Genomic DNA, 14,769 nt, shown 5'->3' with positions numbered 1-14,769 from the left:
TCTTTGAGAATAATGCAGCAACCAAATACATATCATATGAGTTAAAAACATGCTTTCTTTAGATAAGATAATAAAACCAGTATGAACCCTCTTTGAGTGATCCAGACTGTTGATCTTCAGGGGTGCCTGGAAATGTTACAGAACCCTGAATTTGGAATAACTGGCCCAGAAACAAGACAGCTGCGATGAGCTGTCTCAGTGTGTGCTCTATGCCTTATATGTGAGACTTCAGATGAAGACTTACATAAATTAATTTTCACGAGGGCTGAAACTTCAGTTTCAGCAGGTTAACGTCTTCCAAAGAGCATATAGTTGATTGAGTTTTACGTTAATAGCTGTGGTGTGCCTCTGGAGCTGATGCTGTTAGCAGTTAGCATGAGCATGCTTAACTCATTAAAAGAAAAAGGGAAGGCAAATCTGGAAATACAAAGGGGGCTTCACATTCATTTGTGGAGTCTTCCTGAAATATCAGGAAGTTCAACTTTAGGTTTACAGTTGGTTTGAAGTTTTGCCCAGTGTAGTGCCAAACCACTTTGACAGGCTGAGATCACCTGCTTTTACAAGAGGTAACTTTGCCTGTTTGGCGAAACTTCTGTGTTTACGTCTGTCAGCTGAAGTAAATCTGATAAGTGCATTTTGGCAGGAATCTGGGATTTCTGTGCTTATTCTTTAGGCAACATACAGATTTGTATGGTGTGACTCTTTGCCGAGTGGGGTGTGTGTGGAAGGATGGTATGTTCATCTTTTCATATGACTGACAGATAAGCTATTTCATGAACTGCTGCTAAATCCTTATAATTTAAGATAAACAAATGTGATAACAATGTCTGTCAGTGTGTCCGTGAATTGCCATGAGTGCCAGAAGTGCTGAATTTCACGAGTTGAGGGGACGAGGGATGGAGAAGAACAGGCCAAGTGAGTGTGGGGGTTGTGACCAGAGAACCTAAAATTGCAGTAAAGGGTAGGAACCCACTTACACTGAAAGTACTGAACATTACAGCAGCAGTTTGTATAACCTCTACTAAAACAATCTTGTTTTGTTTTTAAACCACTTCTGAGAGTCATTACTATGACCTTTTGGGTAAATTGTGATTAACGGATTATATTACCTTCTAGCTATTCCTGTCTCCTTTAGCATGTGCTCTTTTGATTTTTTTTTTTTTGGTTGAACTGGATCAAAAGCTCATATGCACCCGCTTTTACTAGATAAGATTTATAATAAAATTTGTCCAAGATTGCTTTTCGAGCTGCTGTTTGATTTCAAGAGAATGGGTTCTGTAAAAGAAACAGGCCAGCGACTGTAGTAACAGTGCCAGGAACATTCTCACTAGTCATGCTGCAGAACTGTTGTGTTCACAACCCTATCTCTCCTCATTATTAGAGCTCAGTACTGAAAGCAGCTCTGCCACAAATGTGCTGCGTCACGATGGGTATGTAACTTAACCTCTGTTTTAGCTTCTAGTGTGTAAAATAAGGATAATGGTGTGGTTTTTTATTAGGAGTACCATGGACATTAGGCTTGGGAAGTTCTTTATTCCTTGAATGGAAGGAGCTGTATTTAAAGACAAAAAAGGTATTTAGCCTTCAAGCAAATGAGATGGATTTCACACTACAATTTTATAAATTTAAAATCAGTCTCCTGTCTTGTAAATAGCATTGAGCTTTGCAAAAGTGCATATTTCTGACATTCTCATGTGGAAGTTTTACAGTGTGGCTTGTCTAGGAATTGGCCTCATAAAACAATTAAGCAATCAAATAAAGCTCTGTGGTGGATTCTGGCATTGAATCCCTGGCTGCTTGCCATCAGAATGTCAAGTGGCATTGGTATTTTAGCACTCTTGGTTTTCGGCATCACTGTTTTCAAAAATGAGTCGCCCTGGTGTAGAACCTCTACTTAGATTCTGGTTACGTTAAGGCTTTCTTGGACTTTGAAAGAAAATGCCCTGGGTTTCATTCTTGATATAACACAGACTAGTAGAGATGCTACATGAAGTTAGAGAAAATAGGGCTAATACTGGGAGGTACAGTTGGTTAATTTTAAGTTTAAGCTTTGTTTCAAATAATTTATAAAGCCGTTATCATGTAACGTGATTGTTAGAGTAATCTTTGGATTCAGACTAGCACTTTATAATTACTGGTTCATCAGGGAAGGTGATGCCTGTGGGGTCAGTGGAGGTAGGAGACGACTCCGTATAGCCAACTTCTCAGCTGGGCAGGAAGTGTCTTTGATATAATGTTCTCTGGAGGCATTTTCTGGTCATCTTCCCAGTTTACAGTGCTATTTTGCAGCAGCTGTTTAATAAGGAAGTGAAATACTGAGGAAGAATGAGAATAAAAACAAATTAGCCAGTGTTAGAAGTTAATTCCAGCAAATCATTTGGATTGCTTTTGGATTAAGGAACAGTAGCTCTTTGTATGAGGAGAGCAAAGATGGAGAGGAAGTGCCGGTTTCTTTTGTAAGCTCTTATTTTGAAAAAAACACGTATTTGTGCTGCCATAGGAATAGTCTTTGGTATGTATGTTTCAGTTATGCTTCATCGGCCAAATTAAAATAAATTAAAAAAAGCTAATGTGCGCAATGTTTCTTGCCACTTGATCTTCCTGCTCACTACAGCAGTTCTGACTTCTCTTGTTCTGATGCCCAGCAGAGCAGTCTCGAGAGGCATTTAAAGATTTTTCTGATTAGCTAATCTCAATTTTGTAATGATACATTATAGAACTGGAATTCAAACTTGTAGTTTTCAGCTTTGTCAGTTCTAGTTTCTATCTCTAGTTTCTCGTCAGTTTGCATTCATAGAACGGAAGTATAGATGAGTGTTTAGCAGTGTTATTGAATTAATTCTCCCTTCCAGAGCCTGACCTTAGGTCACTAAAATCTTATAATAAATATTTAATCAAGTGTTTCTGCAGCACTTCTCTATTAATGCCTGGTTTTTGGCAAAGGAAGATAGAAGCATTGACTTAATTTTAAGTACCGAAATGCTAAGCATTTGTGATTCATTGTTTTAGTGTATTAAAGCACAATGTTTATCTGATGCCACACAAAGTTATTTTGAGTTATTTGGATATAAACATGAGGTTTTGTTCTTATGAAAACTCAAGGGTTGGGAGGAATAATGATAGCAACTCAGTTCTGGCTGTTTGTAGTTATCCTAATAGAGTAAGTGCAAGATAAGTGTGTTTTCCTTGGTTCCTTAGAATGACATTCTTAACAGTGCTTTCTGTGACCTCTTCCTGGCCTACAACTAGTTATCAAACTTTAAAATACGTTGCCAAAAGCGATTGTAACAAATCTCAGATTTCACTAAATACTATGGAAATAGTAGTACAAAAGGGCAAAGGTATTCCTCTTTTTTTTTTTTTTAAGTTCAATGAATCTTTAAAAATCACATTTGAATTAATAGAGCCTCAATTATTGTGTTTTGCTGTAACGCTGAGTATTGTGTTTATCTCTGAACAACTAGGCAAGTACATTGGGGAATATTGCTTAGTAACATCGCACCATCACCCTGGAAATCAGGGAGACCAGTACAAGCAATGTTTTTAAAAATCCTAGTTAATTTCTAGCTTTGCTGAATTTATTTTAATTTTTCAAATTCATCTTGTGTTCTTATTCCCAGTCTTATACAGTTCTTGGTTGTGAGAGGTGGGGAAGAGGGAGAGCCATGGGGTTTTTGTGGTTGATTTGTTATAATCCCTTACAACTACTGTGAAGGGTTTAGTCTAACCATGCATTCTTGATAGCGCACTTGTACTACTTTCAATAAGGTCAGTGTCCAAAACTTTCTGTGGGAACATTCACTAAAGAAATCAGAATTTCCTTAGGACATCTTTATGGTGAGGCAAGAGTCCAAACTGGCAGTTAAGTGAAACCTGTAACATAGGATTTATTTTCCTTTAGTGATTGACTGGTAACATTCCTTTACATTAACATGATGAAATACTAGTATTTTTTCTTACAACAAGACTACATTTGTTTGTGTAAAGTAGTGCACAGTAAGAATTTGAACTAAAGAGCCTAATTTCTATGCAAAAAGAATAAAACATCCATATAGCTCCCCAACGAGCTTACTTTCTCTTAGCGATAGATAGGAGTGGTTTTTGTTATTTATGTTCTGCTGTACTCAGAAATTTTGCGTACAGATATTTTCCTGTGAATGAAAATGCAAGGGCAAGATGCTGTATCTGTTTAGGACTTAGTTAAAAACTGTTACTATACTGTGCAAATAAATGCCTGTTTGGCAGTAAAACATTTAGGAAATCACAGTGGGTTTTCTTATTGCCAAATAAGAAACATAATTTGGAAATTCCATATATGACACCATTTTCTGAGGCTTACTAATATTGTCATATTCATAAAAGGATACCAGGCTTGCTCTTAGCAATGTGGGTTGAATGAGTTTGATCTGATGGCAAGAACAGGCAACTGGGAAATACTCTTCAATTTTGTTCCCACATCTGCCACTTAACACGAGTTTAAAGAAGTTCTTCAAGCTCCTGGAGCACCAGTTTATAAAAAGCAAGTAGATTACAGGTATGAAAATGTAACCATTTTTTTAAACACTCAATACCACATGCTTAGTGTGTTCAAGTGCAAGGTGGTAGCTTTGATTTATTTGAAAGCCTTTTAATTCTTACCCTGTGATTCAGTTCTAGGTAACAGAATATCCTCCTTTTAGGAGTTAATTAAAAGAAAAATGAATTGACATCCAGGTGTGAAAGTAAAAGCTACTTTAATCAGTAGTCTGGCAGATAGAGAGGGACTGTCAAGTCATGACTTCAGGATTCATGGCTTCTCCCACAAATTGGTGGACATAATAAATCAGAGAGCAGAGGAAATGCTCTGGTTTTATGGGTATTTGATGTATTTCTCTTACATTGCCTCCCCCTGAGCATCTTGCAGTGCTTTGCAAACACTAACGAATGGTGCACTAGCATGCTGTGGCAGAGGGAAGTACTGCTGTAGACACTTTATAGCTGGGGAAGCTGAAGCATTGAAAAATGGATTTCCTTATTAGTATGTAGTATATCTGTGATAAAACTGAAAGATGCACCTAGAATTTTTGTCTTTTAATTCTAGGTTTAAGCTTTTTTTTTTTTCATTACTGCTTTTCAGAGCAATTAAATTTGGTCCTGTTTGTAGGTACATAGTAACAAAATACAGTTTCTTCATTTGGTGGGGTTTTTTGTTTGGGAGGGAGGTGGTTTTGTTTGGTGTGGTTGGTTTGTTTACAATACAGTGAAGCATCAAAAAAATCTGTTTTCGTGGCTATAAAATGGTGGTCATTTTGTGAAAATCACTTATTAGAGAGGCATGAGGGTGAAAGGAAGTGCTTGGTCTGCTGGTATCTTAGAAAGTCTGCTACTGTTTCTTGTTGAAGGAAACATGACTTTGGGGTTCTGTTTCATAAGTTATACTAGATTCAGGAGCACATAATTTGACTTAGCTCTGGTGATAATAAATTCTGTTGGTAGCCTTCTATCAAAATCAAATTAGCAAGTTTAAATTATAATTTGACTGTAATTTCATTACTAAGACTGCCAATTAGCATCAAAACCTTTTCTTAAACTCCTTGTTATTTTATGTAAAGTAACCAATGTGTTAAACATCAGTGGCTTTAGTTAAACAGTGTTTGATGAGTTAATTAGTCGAATACTGCAGGCATACATTTTTGAAGCTTTGAACTGTGACCTTTTGGCAATTAAAGTTAATTTATATTTCACTTTTTGTGTGAGGGCTAATCTTTGTTCTATGTTAGTCTTCCATGGAAGGTTTTATACTACAGACTTACGCAATGCTTTATTGATCAGATATTTAACAACTTTTGTTTATTCAGCCTTGCAAACAACTCTGGGAGGTGCCAGGTCCCCAGAGTGGAAATCTTGAATTGCATTGAGGATATTTCTCTTGGGACCCTGTGTGTGTATGTTTGGACATAACTGCATTTTCACACCTTGAAAATAAGCCAAAAGAGTCAAGTAATGCTGTTAGAATGGGGGGAACTTCAGGGCTTTTGTGTCATAAGAGCTATATCAGAAGGCATGGGAAGTTATGTTAAAGGTTTAAAGCTTTAAAGGTTAAAGCAAGTGTGTTTTGGTCTTAAGATTTCGGCTGCAGAATGGAGAATAGTCGCAGGATGTGTGATGTGCACCATGATTTCCTATCTCAGAAAACAGGTGATTCTTGCAGACTTTTAAACAGTTTATCTTTGGATGACCCGTTGGCTGCCAGGAATAGTTTCTTTCCTTTTTACTATTCTGTTGATGGAGAATATCCCTACAAATCCTTAACATTTCAGATACCAGTTCAGTATTAAGTCTGTTCAGCCAGAATTGCACAGTCCTGGTTTAGGTCATCATCAACTGGCAGACACCATTCTTAAGTCATCTATCTGAGAGAAGGGAGGGAGTTTATATTTTTTTTATATATATATATGTAAGTATGTAATTACCCAGAAGTGACACAGAAAACCAATTTTTGGGAGGCTGGCATGGCCTTGTGTACTATTTATTTTCACGTATAGCATACTCTTTCTTTAAAAGCTTTTATTTCACTTGTGGACCCGCGTCAGTAGAGTTTGCAGTGACAATTCCTAGCTCCTTAGTTACAAAGCGTTAATTGTGGGTACCTGTTCAGAGCTGTGATGTGTTGGGCTGTGAATGTCAACAGAGCGAGATCTGCAGCCTGTGCGGCTGGTTGTGCAAGAGCTGAGCTGACATTGCATCTTACTAGTTGCCGTTAATAAATCCCTCGCTTTAAAGAGCAGTACACAAATCGATTTAGAAGTTGGATGGTGAACAGTTTACTTGTACAAAAGGACAGTAATTATGGAAGAGCAGCAAATGTCTTTAAAGGGACTGTTACTCATAACTAGATAATGTTGTAAGAAATGGGACTCAGTCTGCAGTAGTATAAACTGAACAGAGCAGTAATCTCAAAAAATGCAGGTACTAAATTTATTAATGGTTTGAAGTGATATTTGAGTTTTAAACTGCCTAGGCGTTTGAGACTGTTGGAAGTTTCACAGTAGCTATGAAGCTATTTGTATGTGATATGTTCTTAAATTAATAAATAATTAAACTTGATACTTTCTGGGCAGGGTTTTAGTAGCAGAAAACCGACAAGCGAGAAAACTTGTCTCTAATTAGTGGAATGTGCCAAAGATGTTGGCACATGCTTCAATGCAAATAATTCCCTTTGTTATTAGGACAATATTCCTAGTACCACACCCGTTGTTATTTCTTGTGTGTGTAACAAAAAAAAAAAAAAAAAACAACCAAAAAAAAACCCCAACCAAAACCAAAAAAACCCCAAAACATCTTTTAACTACATTGTTTGTGGACTCAGTACAGCAACAGGCCAGACGTATCCTTGGCACAATTTATGAAAATACCCTTATTTGTGGGAGCTGAGTGTGCAGTGAAGAACGTGTCATTTCATTCTTTCCTTATGAATTTCCGTATTATGGACACGGGCAATGACTTGTGTGGAAAGAGGCAGTAAAGAGCAACATTGCTTAGATGCAGATGGGAAAGGAGGACAACAGGTGGAATTTTTCAGCAACAGTTGAAGGCCTGCACTGCTGTTAGGCTACGCCTCTTCAGGTAGTGTTAGCAATGGATATTTTTATTTAACGTGCGTGGTTTCCTCCGGGGAATGGAGCAACTGGCGCTCACTTACTGTAATCACTTGTTGAAATGTTGCTTTCCTTTGCTACAAGTCTAGGCTCAACTGAAACGTGGAACAGCAGTTGGGTGTTTATATTCTATTCTGCTCAGCTTACCTTTATTAGACTAATTATTGTATCCCAAACTGTTGCTGTAAGGGCTTTCTTTGTAACTGCGCATTTATCTTCTACAGGAAATGGATTTGTGTTCTGGATGGGTGTCCTTTACAAAAGCCATAAACTTAACTGTTGTTTGTTTAATAAGTACAACAGGACATTTCCTAGAAAACTTTTGCTTTTAAACACTTTCAATGTCTTTTCTTTTAGACCTTCAAACATCTCTTCTCCAAAACTTGAAGTATTTAAACAGGGCATGATTTGCTAGATGTGAATCACATTAGACTTCCATGCACAGTACTGGATCAGACAGCTACAGTTTCAACTACAGTTGATATTCAGGTCTGTTAAAGTACAGCTTCCCATAATGACAAACTTAAAACGTTTAGCAGAGGGTTGGGGGAAGGTGGCACCTTCCCAAACACTGACATCTTGGGGTTTTTCTGAGTGCTATTTTGTGTTCTGTTCCTATAAACTTTATTCCTGCTCTCCAGAGCCTGTTAGTAGGTCCAACCACTGTGTGCTATCGTCATCTGCACCAGTGAACTTTAAAGGGCAAGCTCTATATAATTGCTGTTTCCTTGGCTTAATATTTTTGAATCGTTGTGAAAGTGAACATGACACATTTACTTTTTAATAAACAGGTCTAATCCTGCAAATAGCATGTGCAGAGAGCGAGCTGGAAGCACACTTGTCTGCATACATTGATTTCTGTCTTTGTATACCATGTCTTCCTGAGTTCAGTTCTTTCTTTTGGTTTATTCCTTTCTGTTTGTTCCGTTCTTTTTCCTGACAGTTTTTTAAACTCTGGAACATGTTTCCTGCTTGTCCTTCCTCCCTACATGTCCCTGGCCTCTCCCTCGGGGGATCTTGTTACCATTACTGCACTTGTGTTTTCCTCTGTCTCTGACAGTCACTCCTGGTTGCTGCCAGGCCTGATCCAGACATTCTGTCCTTTCTCCTGCCTGAGTTGTCTGCTCCTGTGATGAAGGTGGGGAAAGTTAGTCCATGTGAACTCTTGGCACATTGGGTAGCTAGCATCTATGTGAAGTTAAAAAATAAACAAAAGAAAATAAATGGATAACTTGTCTGCTTTCTCATTTGGCGCTACTGAGGCTGTTACCTCATATGGCACTTAGCAAAGAGCATGGGGCTAATTCTGTGTTCTGCCTGTACGCAGAAATAGCTGCTGTTTAGTGGCACTAGCGAGGAAACCTGTAAAGCTTAGCTGCAAGCATCTGCTTGCTTTTCCCCTGTTTGCCTTCCAGAACGTTTTCCAGTAGCTCATTTTTACCTCAGGAGAAGGGCAATTGTTTCTTTGTTGGACAACTATATTTGAGATGTAAATTTTTCTGTAGATAATTAGCTAGTAAAAAAAAAATCCTGATGTACTGGATTAGCGCCTTGTGTTTCTTAATGTGATGGGGTGAGAGCATGATGAAATTGGTCTCCCTTAGAATATACTATTGCATATTCTACAGTTGTTGTTGAACAGAGGATTAATATGCAGATCTGTGAAGATCAAGGTTTGTACTCTGCAGTCTCACAGGGACTGGAAGTACTTATCACTTGGCTCTAGGATCTGATAGACTAAGGAACGAGATTTGCCACTTAAATAGGCAATTAGTTAGCAATTAGTTATGTAAACGTAGTTATCACCTAGACGAAATACATAAAGGTATGTAATCCCTTCAATTCAAATTGAAATACTAAGTTCTACTTTGAAAAACACAAGCAGCCTCAGGGTTGTTGTGAATTCCACATGCTTGTTACAAGCACAGCCACTTTTTCTGAAGCTACTAAAGTCTTTAAAGTGCCTAGGAGAGAGAGAAAATGTTTCACTTGAACTTCCTTTTTATTCACAGAAAAATGATGAAAATGGGAATTGCTCTGGTGAAGGTATTGAGTTTCCAACAACTAACTTGTATGAACTGGAGAGCAGAGTTTTGACAGATCACTGGTCCATACCCTATAAGCGGGAAGAGTCTCTAGGCAAGTGCCTAATTGCATCCACCTACTTAGCAAGACTAGGTAAGTTCTCTTTCTACACATATAAAGATTATCTGTTCAAAGGATTTCATAGACAGCATGGTGGGCAGTTATGTTTTGCGTATTAGCTTGCTGTTGTTTACTTAGCACCCTGCAGAATGATCACATCGCTGTGAAAGTGGTTAACAGTGAGCTATTCTACCCAGTGCTGTAAAAAGGATGTTGGTCTTTTTTTTTTTTCTCTAATTTGTTTACTTAAGCTTTTTTAAAAATTGGAGCACATGTTTCTTTATGTTCTAATGATTGTAGGAATTACTGTTTTTCAGAGCTGAATTACTGACTCTTTTTTTCATTGTGCTGGTTATTTTCCATTCGTAACAACAAGCTGTCATCTAAATCCATGCTGTACCATGCTTGTATAACTTGTTGTTTTTCCCTAGTGAAATGCTTATACTGCATTAGACCTCAATTTGACTCTTCTGTATTCAGTATTTTGGCTGGGGTTAAGAGTGTTATGGAGGCATCATCCCCAACAACTGATACATAACGAGAGTGCAAGATAGTTTTTCCATCATGCCTGATGACAGGCTAAAAGGAAGCTATAATCCACTGGACGAATGGAAGTTGTGAGGTGGTTCTGGTTTGCTGCTTTATTTCCAACCTGTGTTAAAAGGGTGTGCTTAGATTTGGTTTTGGGTGGAGGCTGTGAAGCATCACAAATGATCTGAAGCTAGTGTAAGTTAAACTTCGAAGGGAGAAATACTTATGGTGCTAATAATGCTTGAAGAAGTTGTAAAAGGTGGAACATTGGGAAACTTCTTATTTCTAAAAGGCAAGTTCTCTTGACTCACAATTTTTTTTTGTGGCTGAAAAAGCATGCTAGTTATGAATGAACAGTAGCACATTTATTACTGCTGGTTTTGGTTGGTGTTCCGAAAAACTTGCAAGTAGCTCCGTGAGGTAATCTTAAAAAGTTTTGGGTTTTTTAAAATATTTTTAAAAAGCACTCTCCTTTCTGTAAAGGTCTTTCTGATTCTGATGAAAATTGCAAGAGATTTATGGACAGATGCATGCCTGAAGCATTTAAAAAGGTGAGTAGGTACAGTAGACCAATTCAATGTTTCTTTATGTTGTTCATGGTGGAAATCGTGTCTTGTAATCCGGACTTCAGAAACTACGGTAACTAGTGAGTATGTTCTTAGATTAAAATCACAGTCAGGTTCTTCTTCTAGATTAAAATCATACATAGACTTAGATTAAAATCATACAAAGTCCCAGTTCTGCAACTCTGGCCAATTCTGGCACATAGCTTTTCTTTTTTTTTTTTTTTCTTTTTTTTTTTTTCCCCTCTCTTAACCGAAGAGCTCTGTAGTCATTACACAGTCTGTAGCTGTTAATGGCAAGTTCAGAATCAGATTTCCTTTAACTCTATTCTTTCTGCTCCTTCTTTGGAGGGTTGCTAAATTCTTTCTTACCTCTTTGCATGATCTGTTTAGAATTTGTCTTTCTCCTCAGTGCTTAATGCCTAATGTGCCCCTCTGGCTGTTCTTCTCTGGGTTATTGTGAATTTTCTCTGTGCAGCTCCCCAAACCAATTTACTTCCCACTATTCTATTTATTTTGGGTACTGCCTAAATTTCTTGCCCAGTTTTTAGACCATATGTATAAAAACATGTATACACTTTTTAAAAAGTTACTCATTCCTAATCTTAAAATATTGAATATATAAGTATATTTAGGAAGATAAAAATTTAAGGGGAAAATTATTTTTCTATTTGGCTATTAGAGTAATAACTTTACGTATAATACTTTTAAATCACTTGGTATTTTTGTATATTAAATAAACAGTGTAGATTGCTCCTCCAGAAGGATAATCTGTAGAAATCTAAGTTCAGAATGTCCTGAATTACAATTTGCTGAAATATTTGCATCATACTCTCTTGTTTCTTAAAATGGTACAAAAAGTAATTGTATTTAAAGTATTAAACTTTTTAACTGCTTGTGTTCAGACACAGCTAGCAGAAAATTGCAGATGGAAACTTAATGTCCTTTATGAACAACCACATTAGACCAGATTTAGAGAACATGTTTCAGTAGGTGAGAAAGCAGCATTAAATACCTCTCTCTTCATGGTTAAATGTTCTTTGTTTTCCAATAGAAACCAGCTCAAAAAGTGTGAATTGGTAAATGGTTATTACAGCTGAATCAGTGCAGCTTTGTGGCACGCCTACTTGAAGATTTGATGGTTGTGTCTTCAATCTGCAAACAAGTTATTTGCATATTAGTTGTTCTTTGTAAAGGTTACAGTCTTTACTAGTGCGTGGAAATGGAAAACAGTTTGCTTTGCTACATTTGATTTTCTGTCATAAACTGTGATTTAAGGTGTTCTTCAACGAAATTACAAATCTAATTAACTCTTAAGCCATTAGTGCAGGAAGAGCATCTGAAAAACACACTAGACTCTGTTTAGTATTCTCTAAGGAAACATTTGCTCCGAAAACAGTCTCAGGGGTTGATAAATTTCTCCTATTTTGTGATTGTGCTCAAACTTCAAAAACTTACTTTTTTTTAGCTGTTGACATCCAGTGCTGTTCACAAGTGGGGAACTGAAATCCATGAAGGAATATACAACATGCTTATGCTGCTAGTGGACCTGGTTGCAGAAAGAGTAAAACAAGATCCTATTCCTGTGGGCCTGCTCGGTGTACTTACAATGGTATTTGACTCTTTGTTGCAATTTCTAATATTTGGGTATTTGGTGTTTCATATTTATGCTGCTGCTTTTTTAACTATATTGAAGTTGTAGTATATTGTCTTACAATCCGCAGCCATTGCTTGCTGCAGATTAAAAAAAAAATCTCAAATCAAATCTCTCTCTCAAAAAAAAATCATATCTGCTTACACTTCAGTGTTTATTTTTTAAAATCAGTACTTTGAGTTATCTCCCCCTTTATCTGGCTCACATGGGTATTGGATATTGCTTATACAGAATGGAAGGTTCAGAATGCTTTCTACAGTAGGAACTGAGAGGCAGGAGCAGGGGTCTTCTGTTAAACTTTATTTTTTGCTAGATCTTTAACTGTCAGCCAGGAGAATGCTCAACTGACCAAGTCAGACATTATCAAGATAAGTTTTGAGACTGGCATAAGCCATACTGTTCATTGCCATGGACTTTTCTTTCAAGGCATTTAACCCTGACAATGAATATCACTTCAAGAATCGAATGAAGGTGTGCCAGAGAAACTGGGCAGAAGTCTTCGGGGAGGGGAACATGCATGCTGTCTCGCCCATATCCACTTTTCAGAAGGTGAGCATGGCCATGCCCTAAAACCTATTCTTAGGGTAGATGTGTTTGTTTCAGAAAACATTTGTTTGATTAGTAGGTATTTATAACACAAGAAAGCTTAAATGTGTCACCAAGAATTGCAGCAAATAGATCGTCAGTATATGTTGGTCTGTAGAAAAGAATTTTTCCTCTCAAATTGTCCCAGTTCTCTATTAGAGGCTGGATTTAGAAATCGGTGTACTTTCATGTCTAAAGCATCACAACAGTCAGACAGGTAGATCTGTTGTATCTAAGGACTGACATCTGTCTGGCTGTTGAGTGTGAAATGACCAGGATAACTCAAAAGCGTACAGTTCTAGCAGAGAATTCATGCTTTTCTGAATTTAAGGACAGGATATCTTCAAGTCAGACACACTGGCAAGGAGGCAGTTTTTGAGGTTTGCACTGTCTTGTCACAGTTGTTCCAGATGGGTGGGTCTGAAGAAGGAGCCTTGGTGGTGTTGATCTCTCCTTCAGGAAAAAAGTTTGTGGCTGTAGAAAGAAAATTCTGCATCTGCTGCTTTGGGAAAGGTTCTTTAGTAATGTTCCATGCTGCTAATGTGCTATAAATACAGTTGCTTGTGAGTCAGCAGCTACAGTGTGTACTGTTGCCACAGCACATGGTCAGTGATGTCAAGCGGAGTCCAAAAAAGGATGATGCTAATGAGAACCTCCCAGAGCTCCAGCTACGTGCTTAGTAAAGGGGTTGTTACAAACACATTGCTGTTTTCTTTGAAATCATGAAACATGCATTTGGGATGTGGGTTAATGGGCTGAATGTATCTGTCCAGATCTCTGTTTCAGAAGAAAAATGTTTAGCATTGATTGTTTCAGCTAATAATTTGTTAATATTTTAATTGTTCAAGGAACCTCACGGGTGGCTGGTGGATCTAGTGAACAGGGTAGGTAAATGTAAACCAAGCAGAACTGTTATTTGTCCCTTGAATTTGTTTGGCTTCAGAGATAATTTCTTCTTCCCCCCTCCCCCCCAACTTGTTATTCCACTCTTCACTTTTGAGATACCCACACAAAAAAAGAAAGTTTAAGATTTTAATCCTGCCTACGTGTAGGGAAGAGGCCTTGCTAAATAAGTCTTGTTGAGGTGCTGCCTTCTGCCTTGAGCACCTTTACCCTAACATGATAGCTGTGGCTAGAGGAAGTCAAGCTCAGCTTAGGCCGCTGTTTCCCAGTCAAACGTGCTAGGCCAGTCAGCTGTTGCTATATGTGCTCTGGCTTTCTTCCCTATATCCACTTTTACCTAAGACAGAGTTTCTAGCTCCATGTTTAAACTGGTACCAGGTATAATTGCATTCCCCAGCGTGCCCCTGAATTCCCATGGAAACATAAAGCTTGTGTTGAATGTGATATTCCGTGGTAAAGGATTCTTGTTGGTATCCCAGGAACTCTCAATGCGGTATTTTCTATAATAGCTTATAAAAAAGAGAAAATACTGTAGTTCACTAACATAACACTGATTATTTTGTTTCAGTTTGCAGAGTTGGGTGGATTTTCAGCAATTCAGTCCAAACTCAATTCAGAGGATATTGAACTTGGGGTAGGTTCATCTTTTATCATAAGACTTCTCCTTTTCCACTGCACATTTCCTGTAGAACCAGTACCGTCCCTTCTGGCAGTGCTCTTACCTTTCTTTCGGTACCAGAGCAATATTCCC

The 14,769-nt window shown here is 37.7% G+C and overlaps 1 protein-coding gene across 3 annotated transcripts in view; it reads left to right on the top strand.

Annotated features, from left to right (window-relative positions):
• Positions 1-14,769, top strand: part of USP24 (ubiquitin specific peptidase 24) — a 65,739-nt gene that overhangs the window by 3,210 nt on the left and 47,760 nt on the right. For all 3 annotated transcript variants that reach the window (XM_054833384.1, XM_054833383.1, XM_054833382.1), the window contains exons 2-7: positions 9,650-9,815; positions 10,797-10,864; positions 12,345-12,488; positions 12,957-13,079; positions 13,964-13,999; positions 14,587-14,652. In XM_054833384.1, coding sequence (XP_054689359.1) covers positions 9,650-9,815; positions 10,797-10,864; positions 12,345-12,488; positions 12,957-13,079; positions 13,964-13,999; positions 14,587-14,652 — 603 coding nt within the window. The remainder of the gene's footprint in view (positions 1-9,649; positions 9,816-10,796; positions 10,865-12,344; positions 12,489-12,956; positions 13,080-13,963; positions 14,000-14,586; positions 14,653-14,769) is intronic.

The sequence above is a fragment of the Grus americana genome, chromosome 8 (assembly GCF_028858705.1).
Source record: "Grus americana isolate bGruAme1 chromosome 8, bGruAme1.mat, whole genome shotgun sequence".
Taxonomy (NCBI): domain Eukaryota; kingdom Metazoa; phylum Chordata; class Aves; order Gruiformes; family Gruidae; genus Grus; species Grus americana.
Note: the sequence above shows the minus strand (reverse complement) of the source record. Positions and strands in the feature narration are given on the sequence as shown.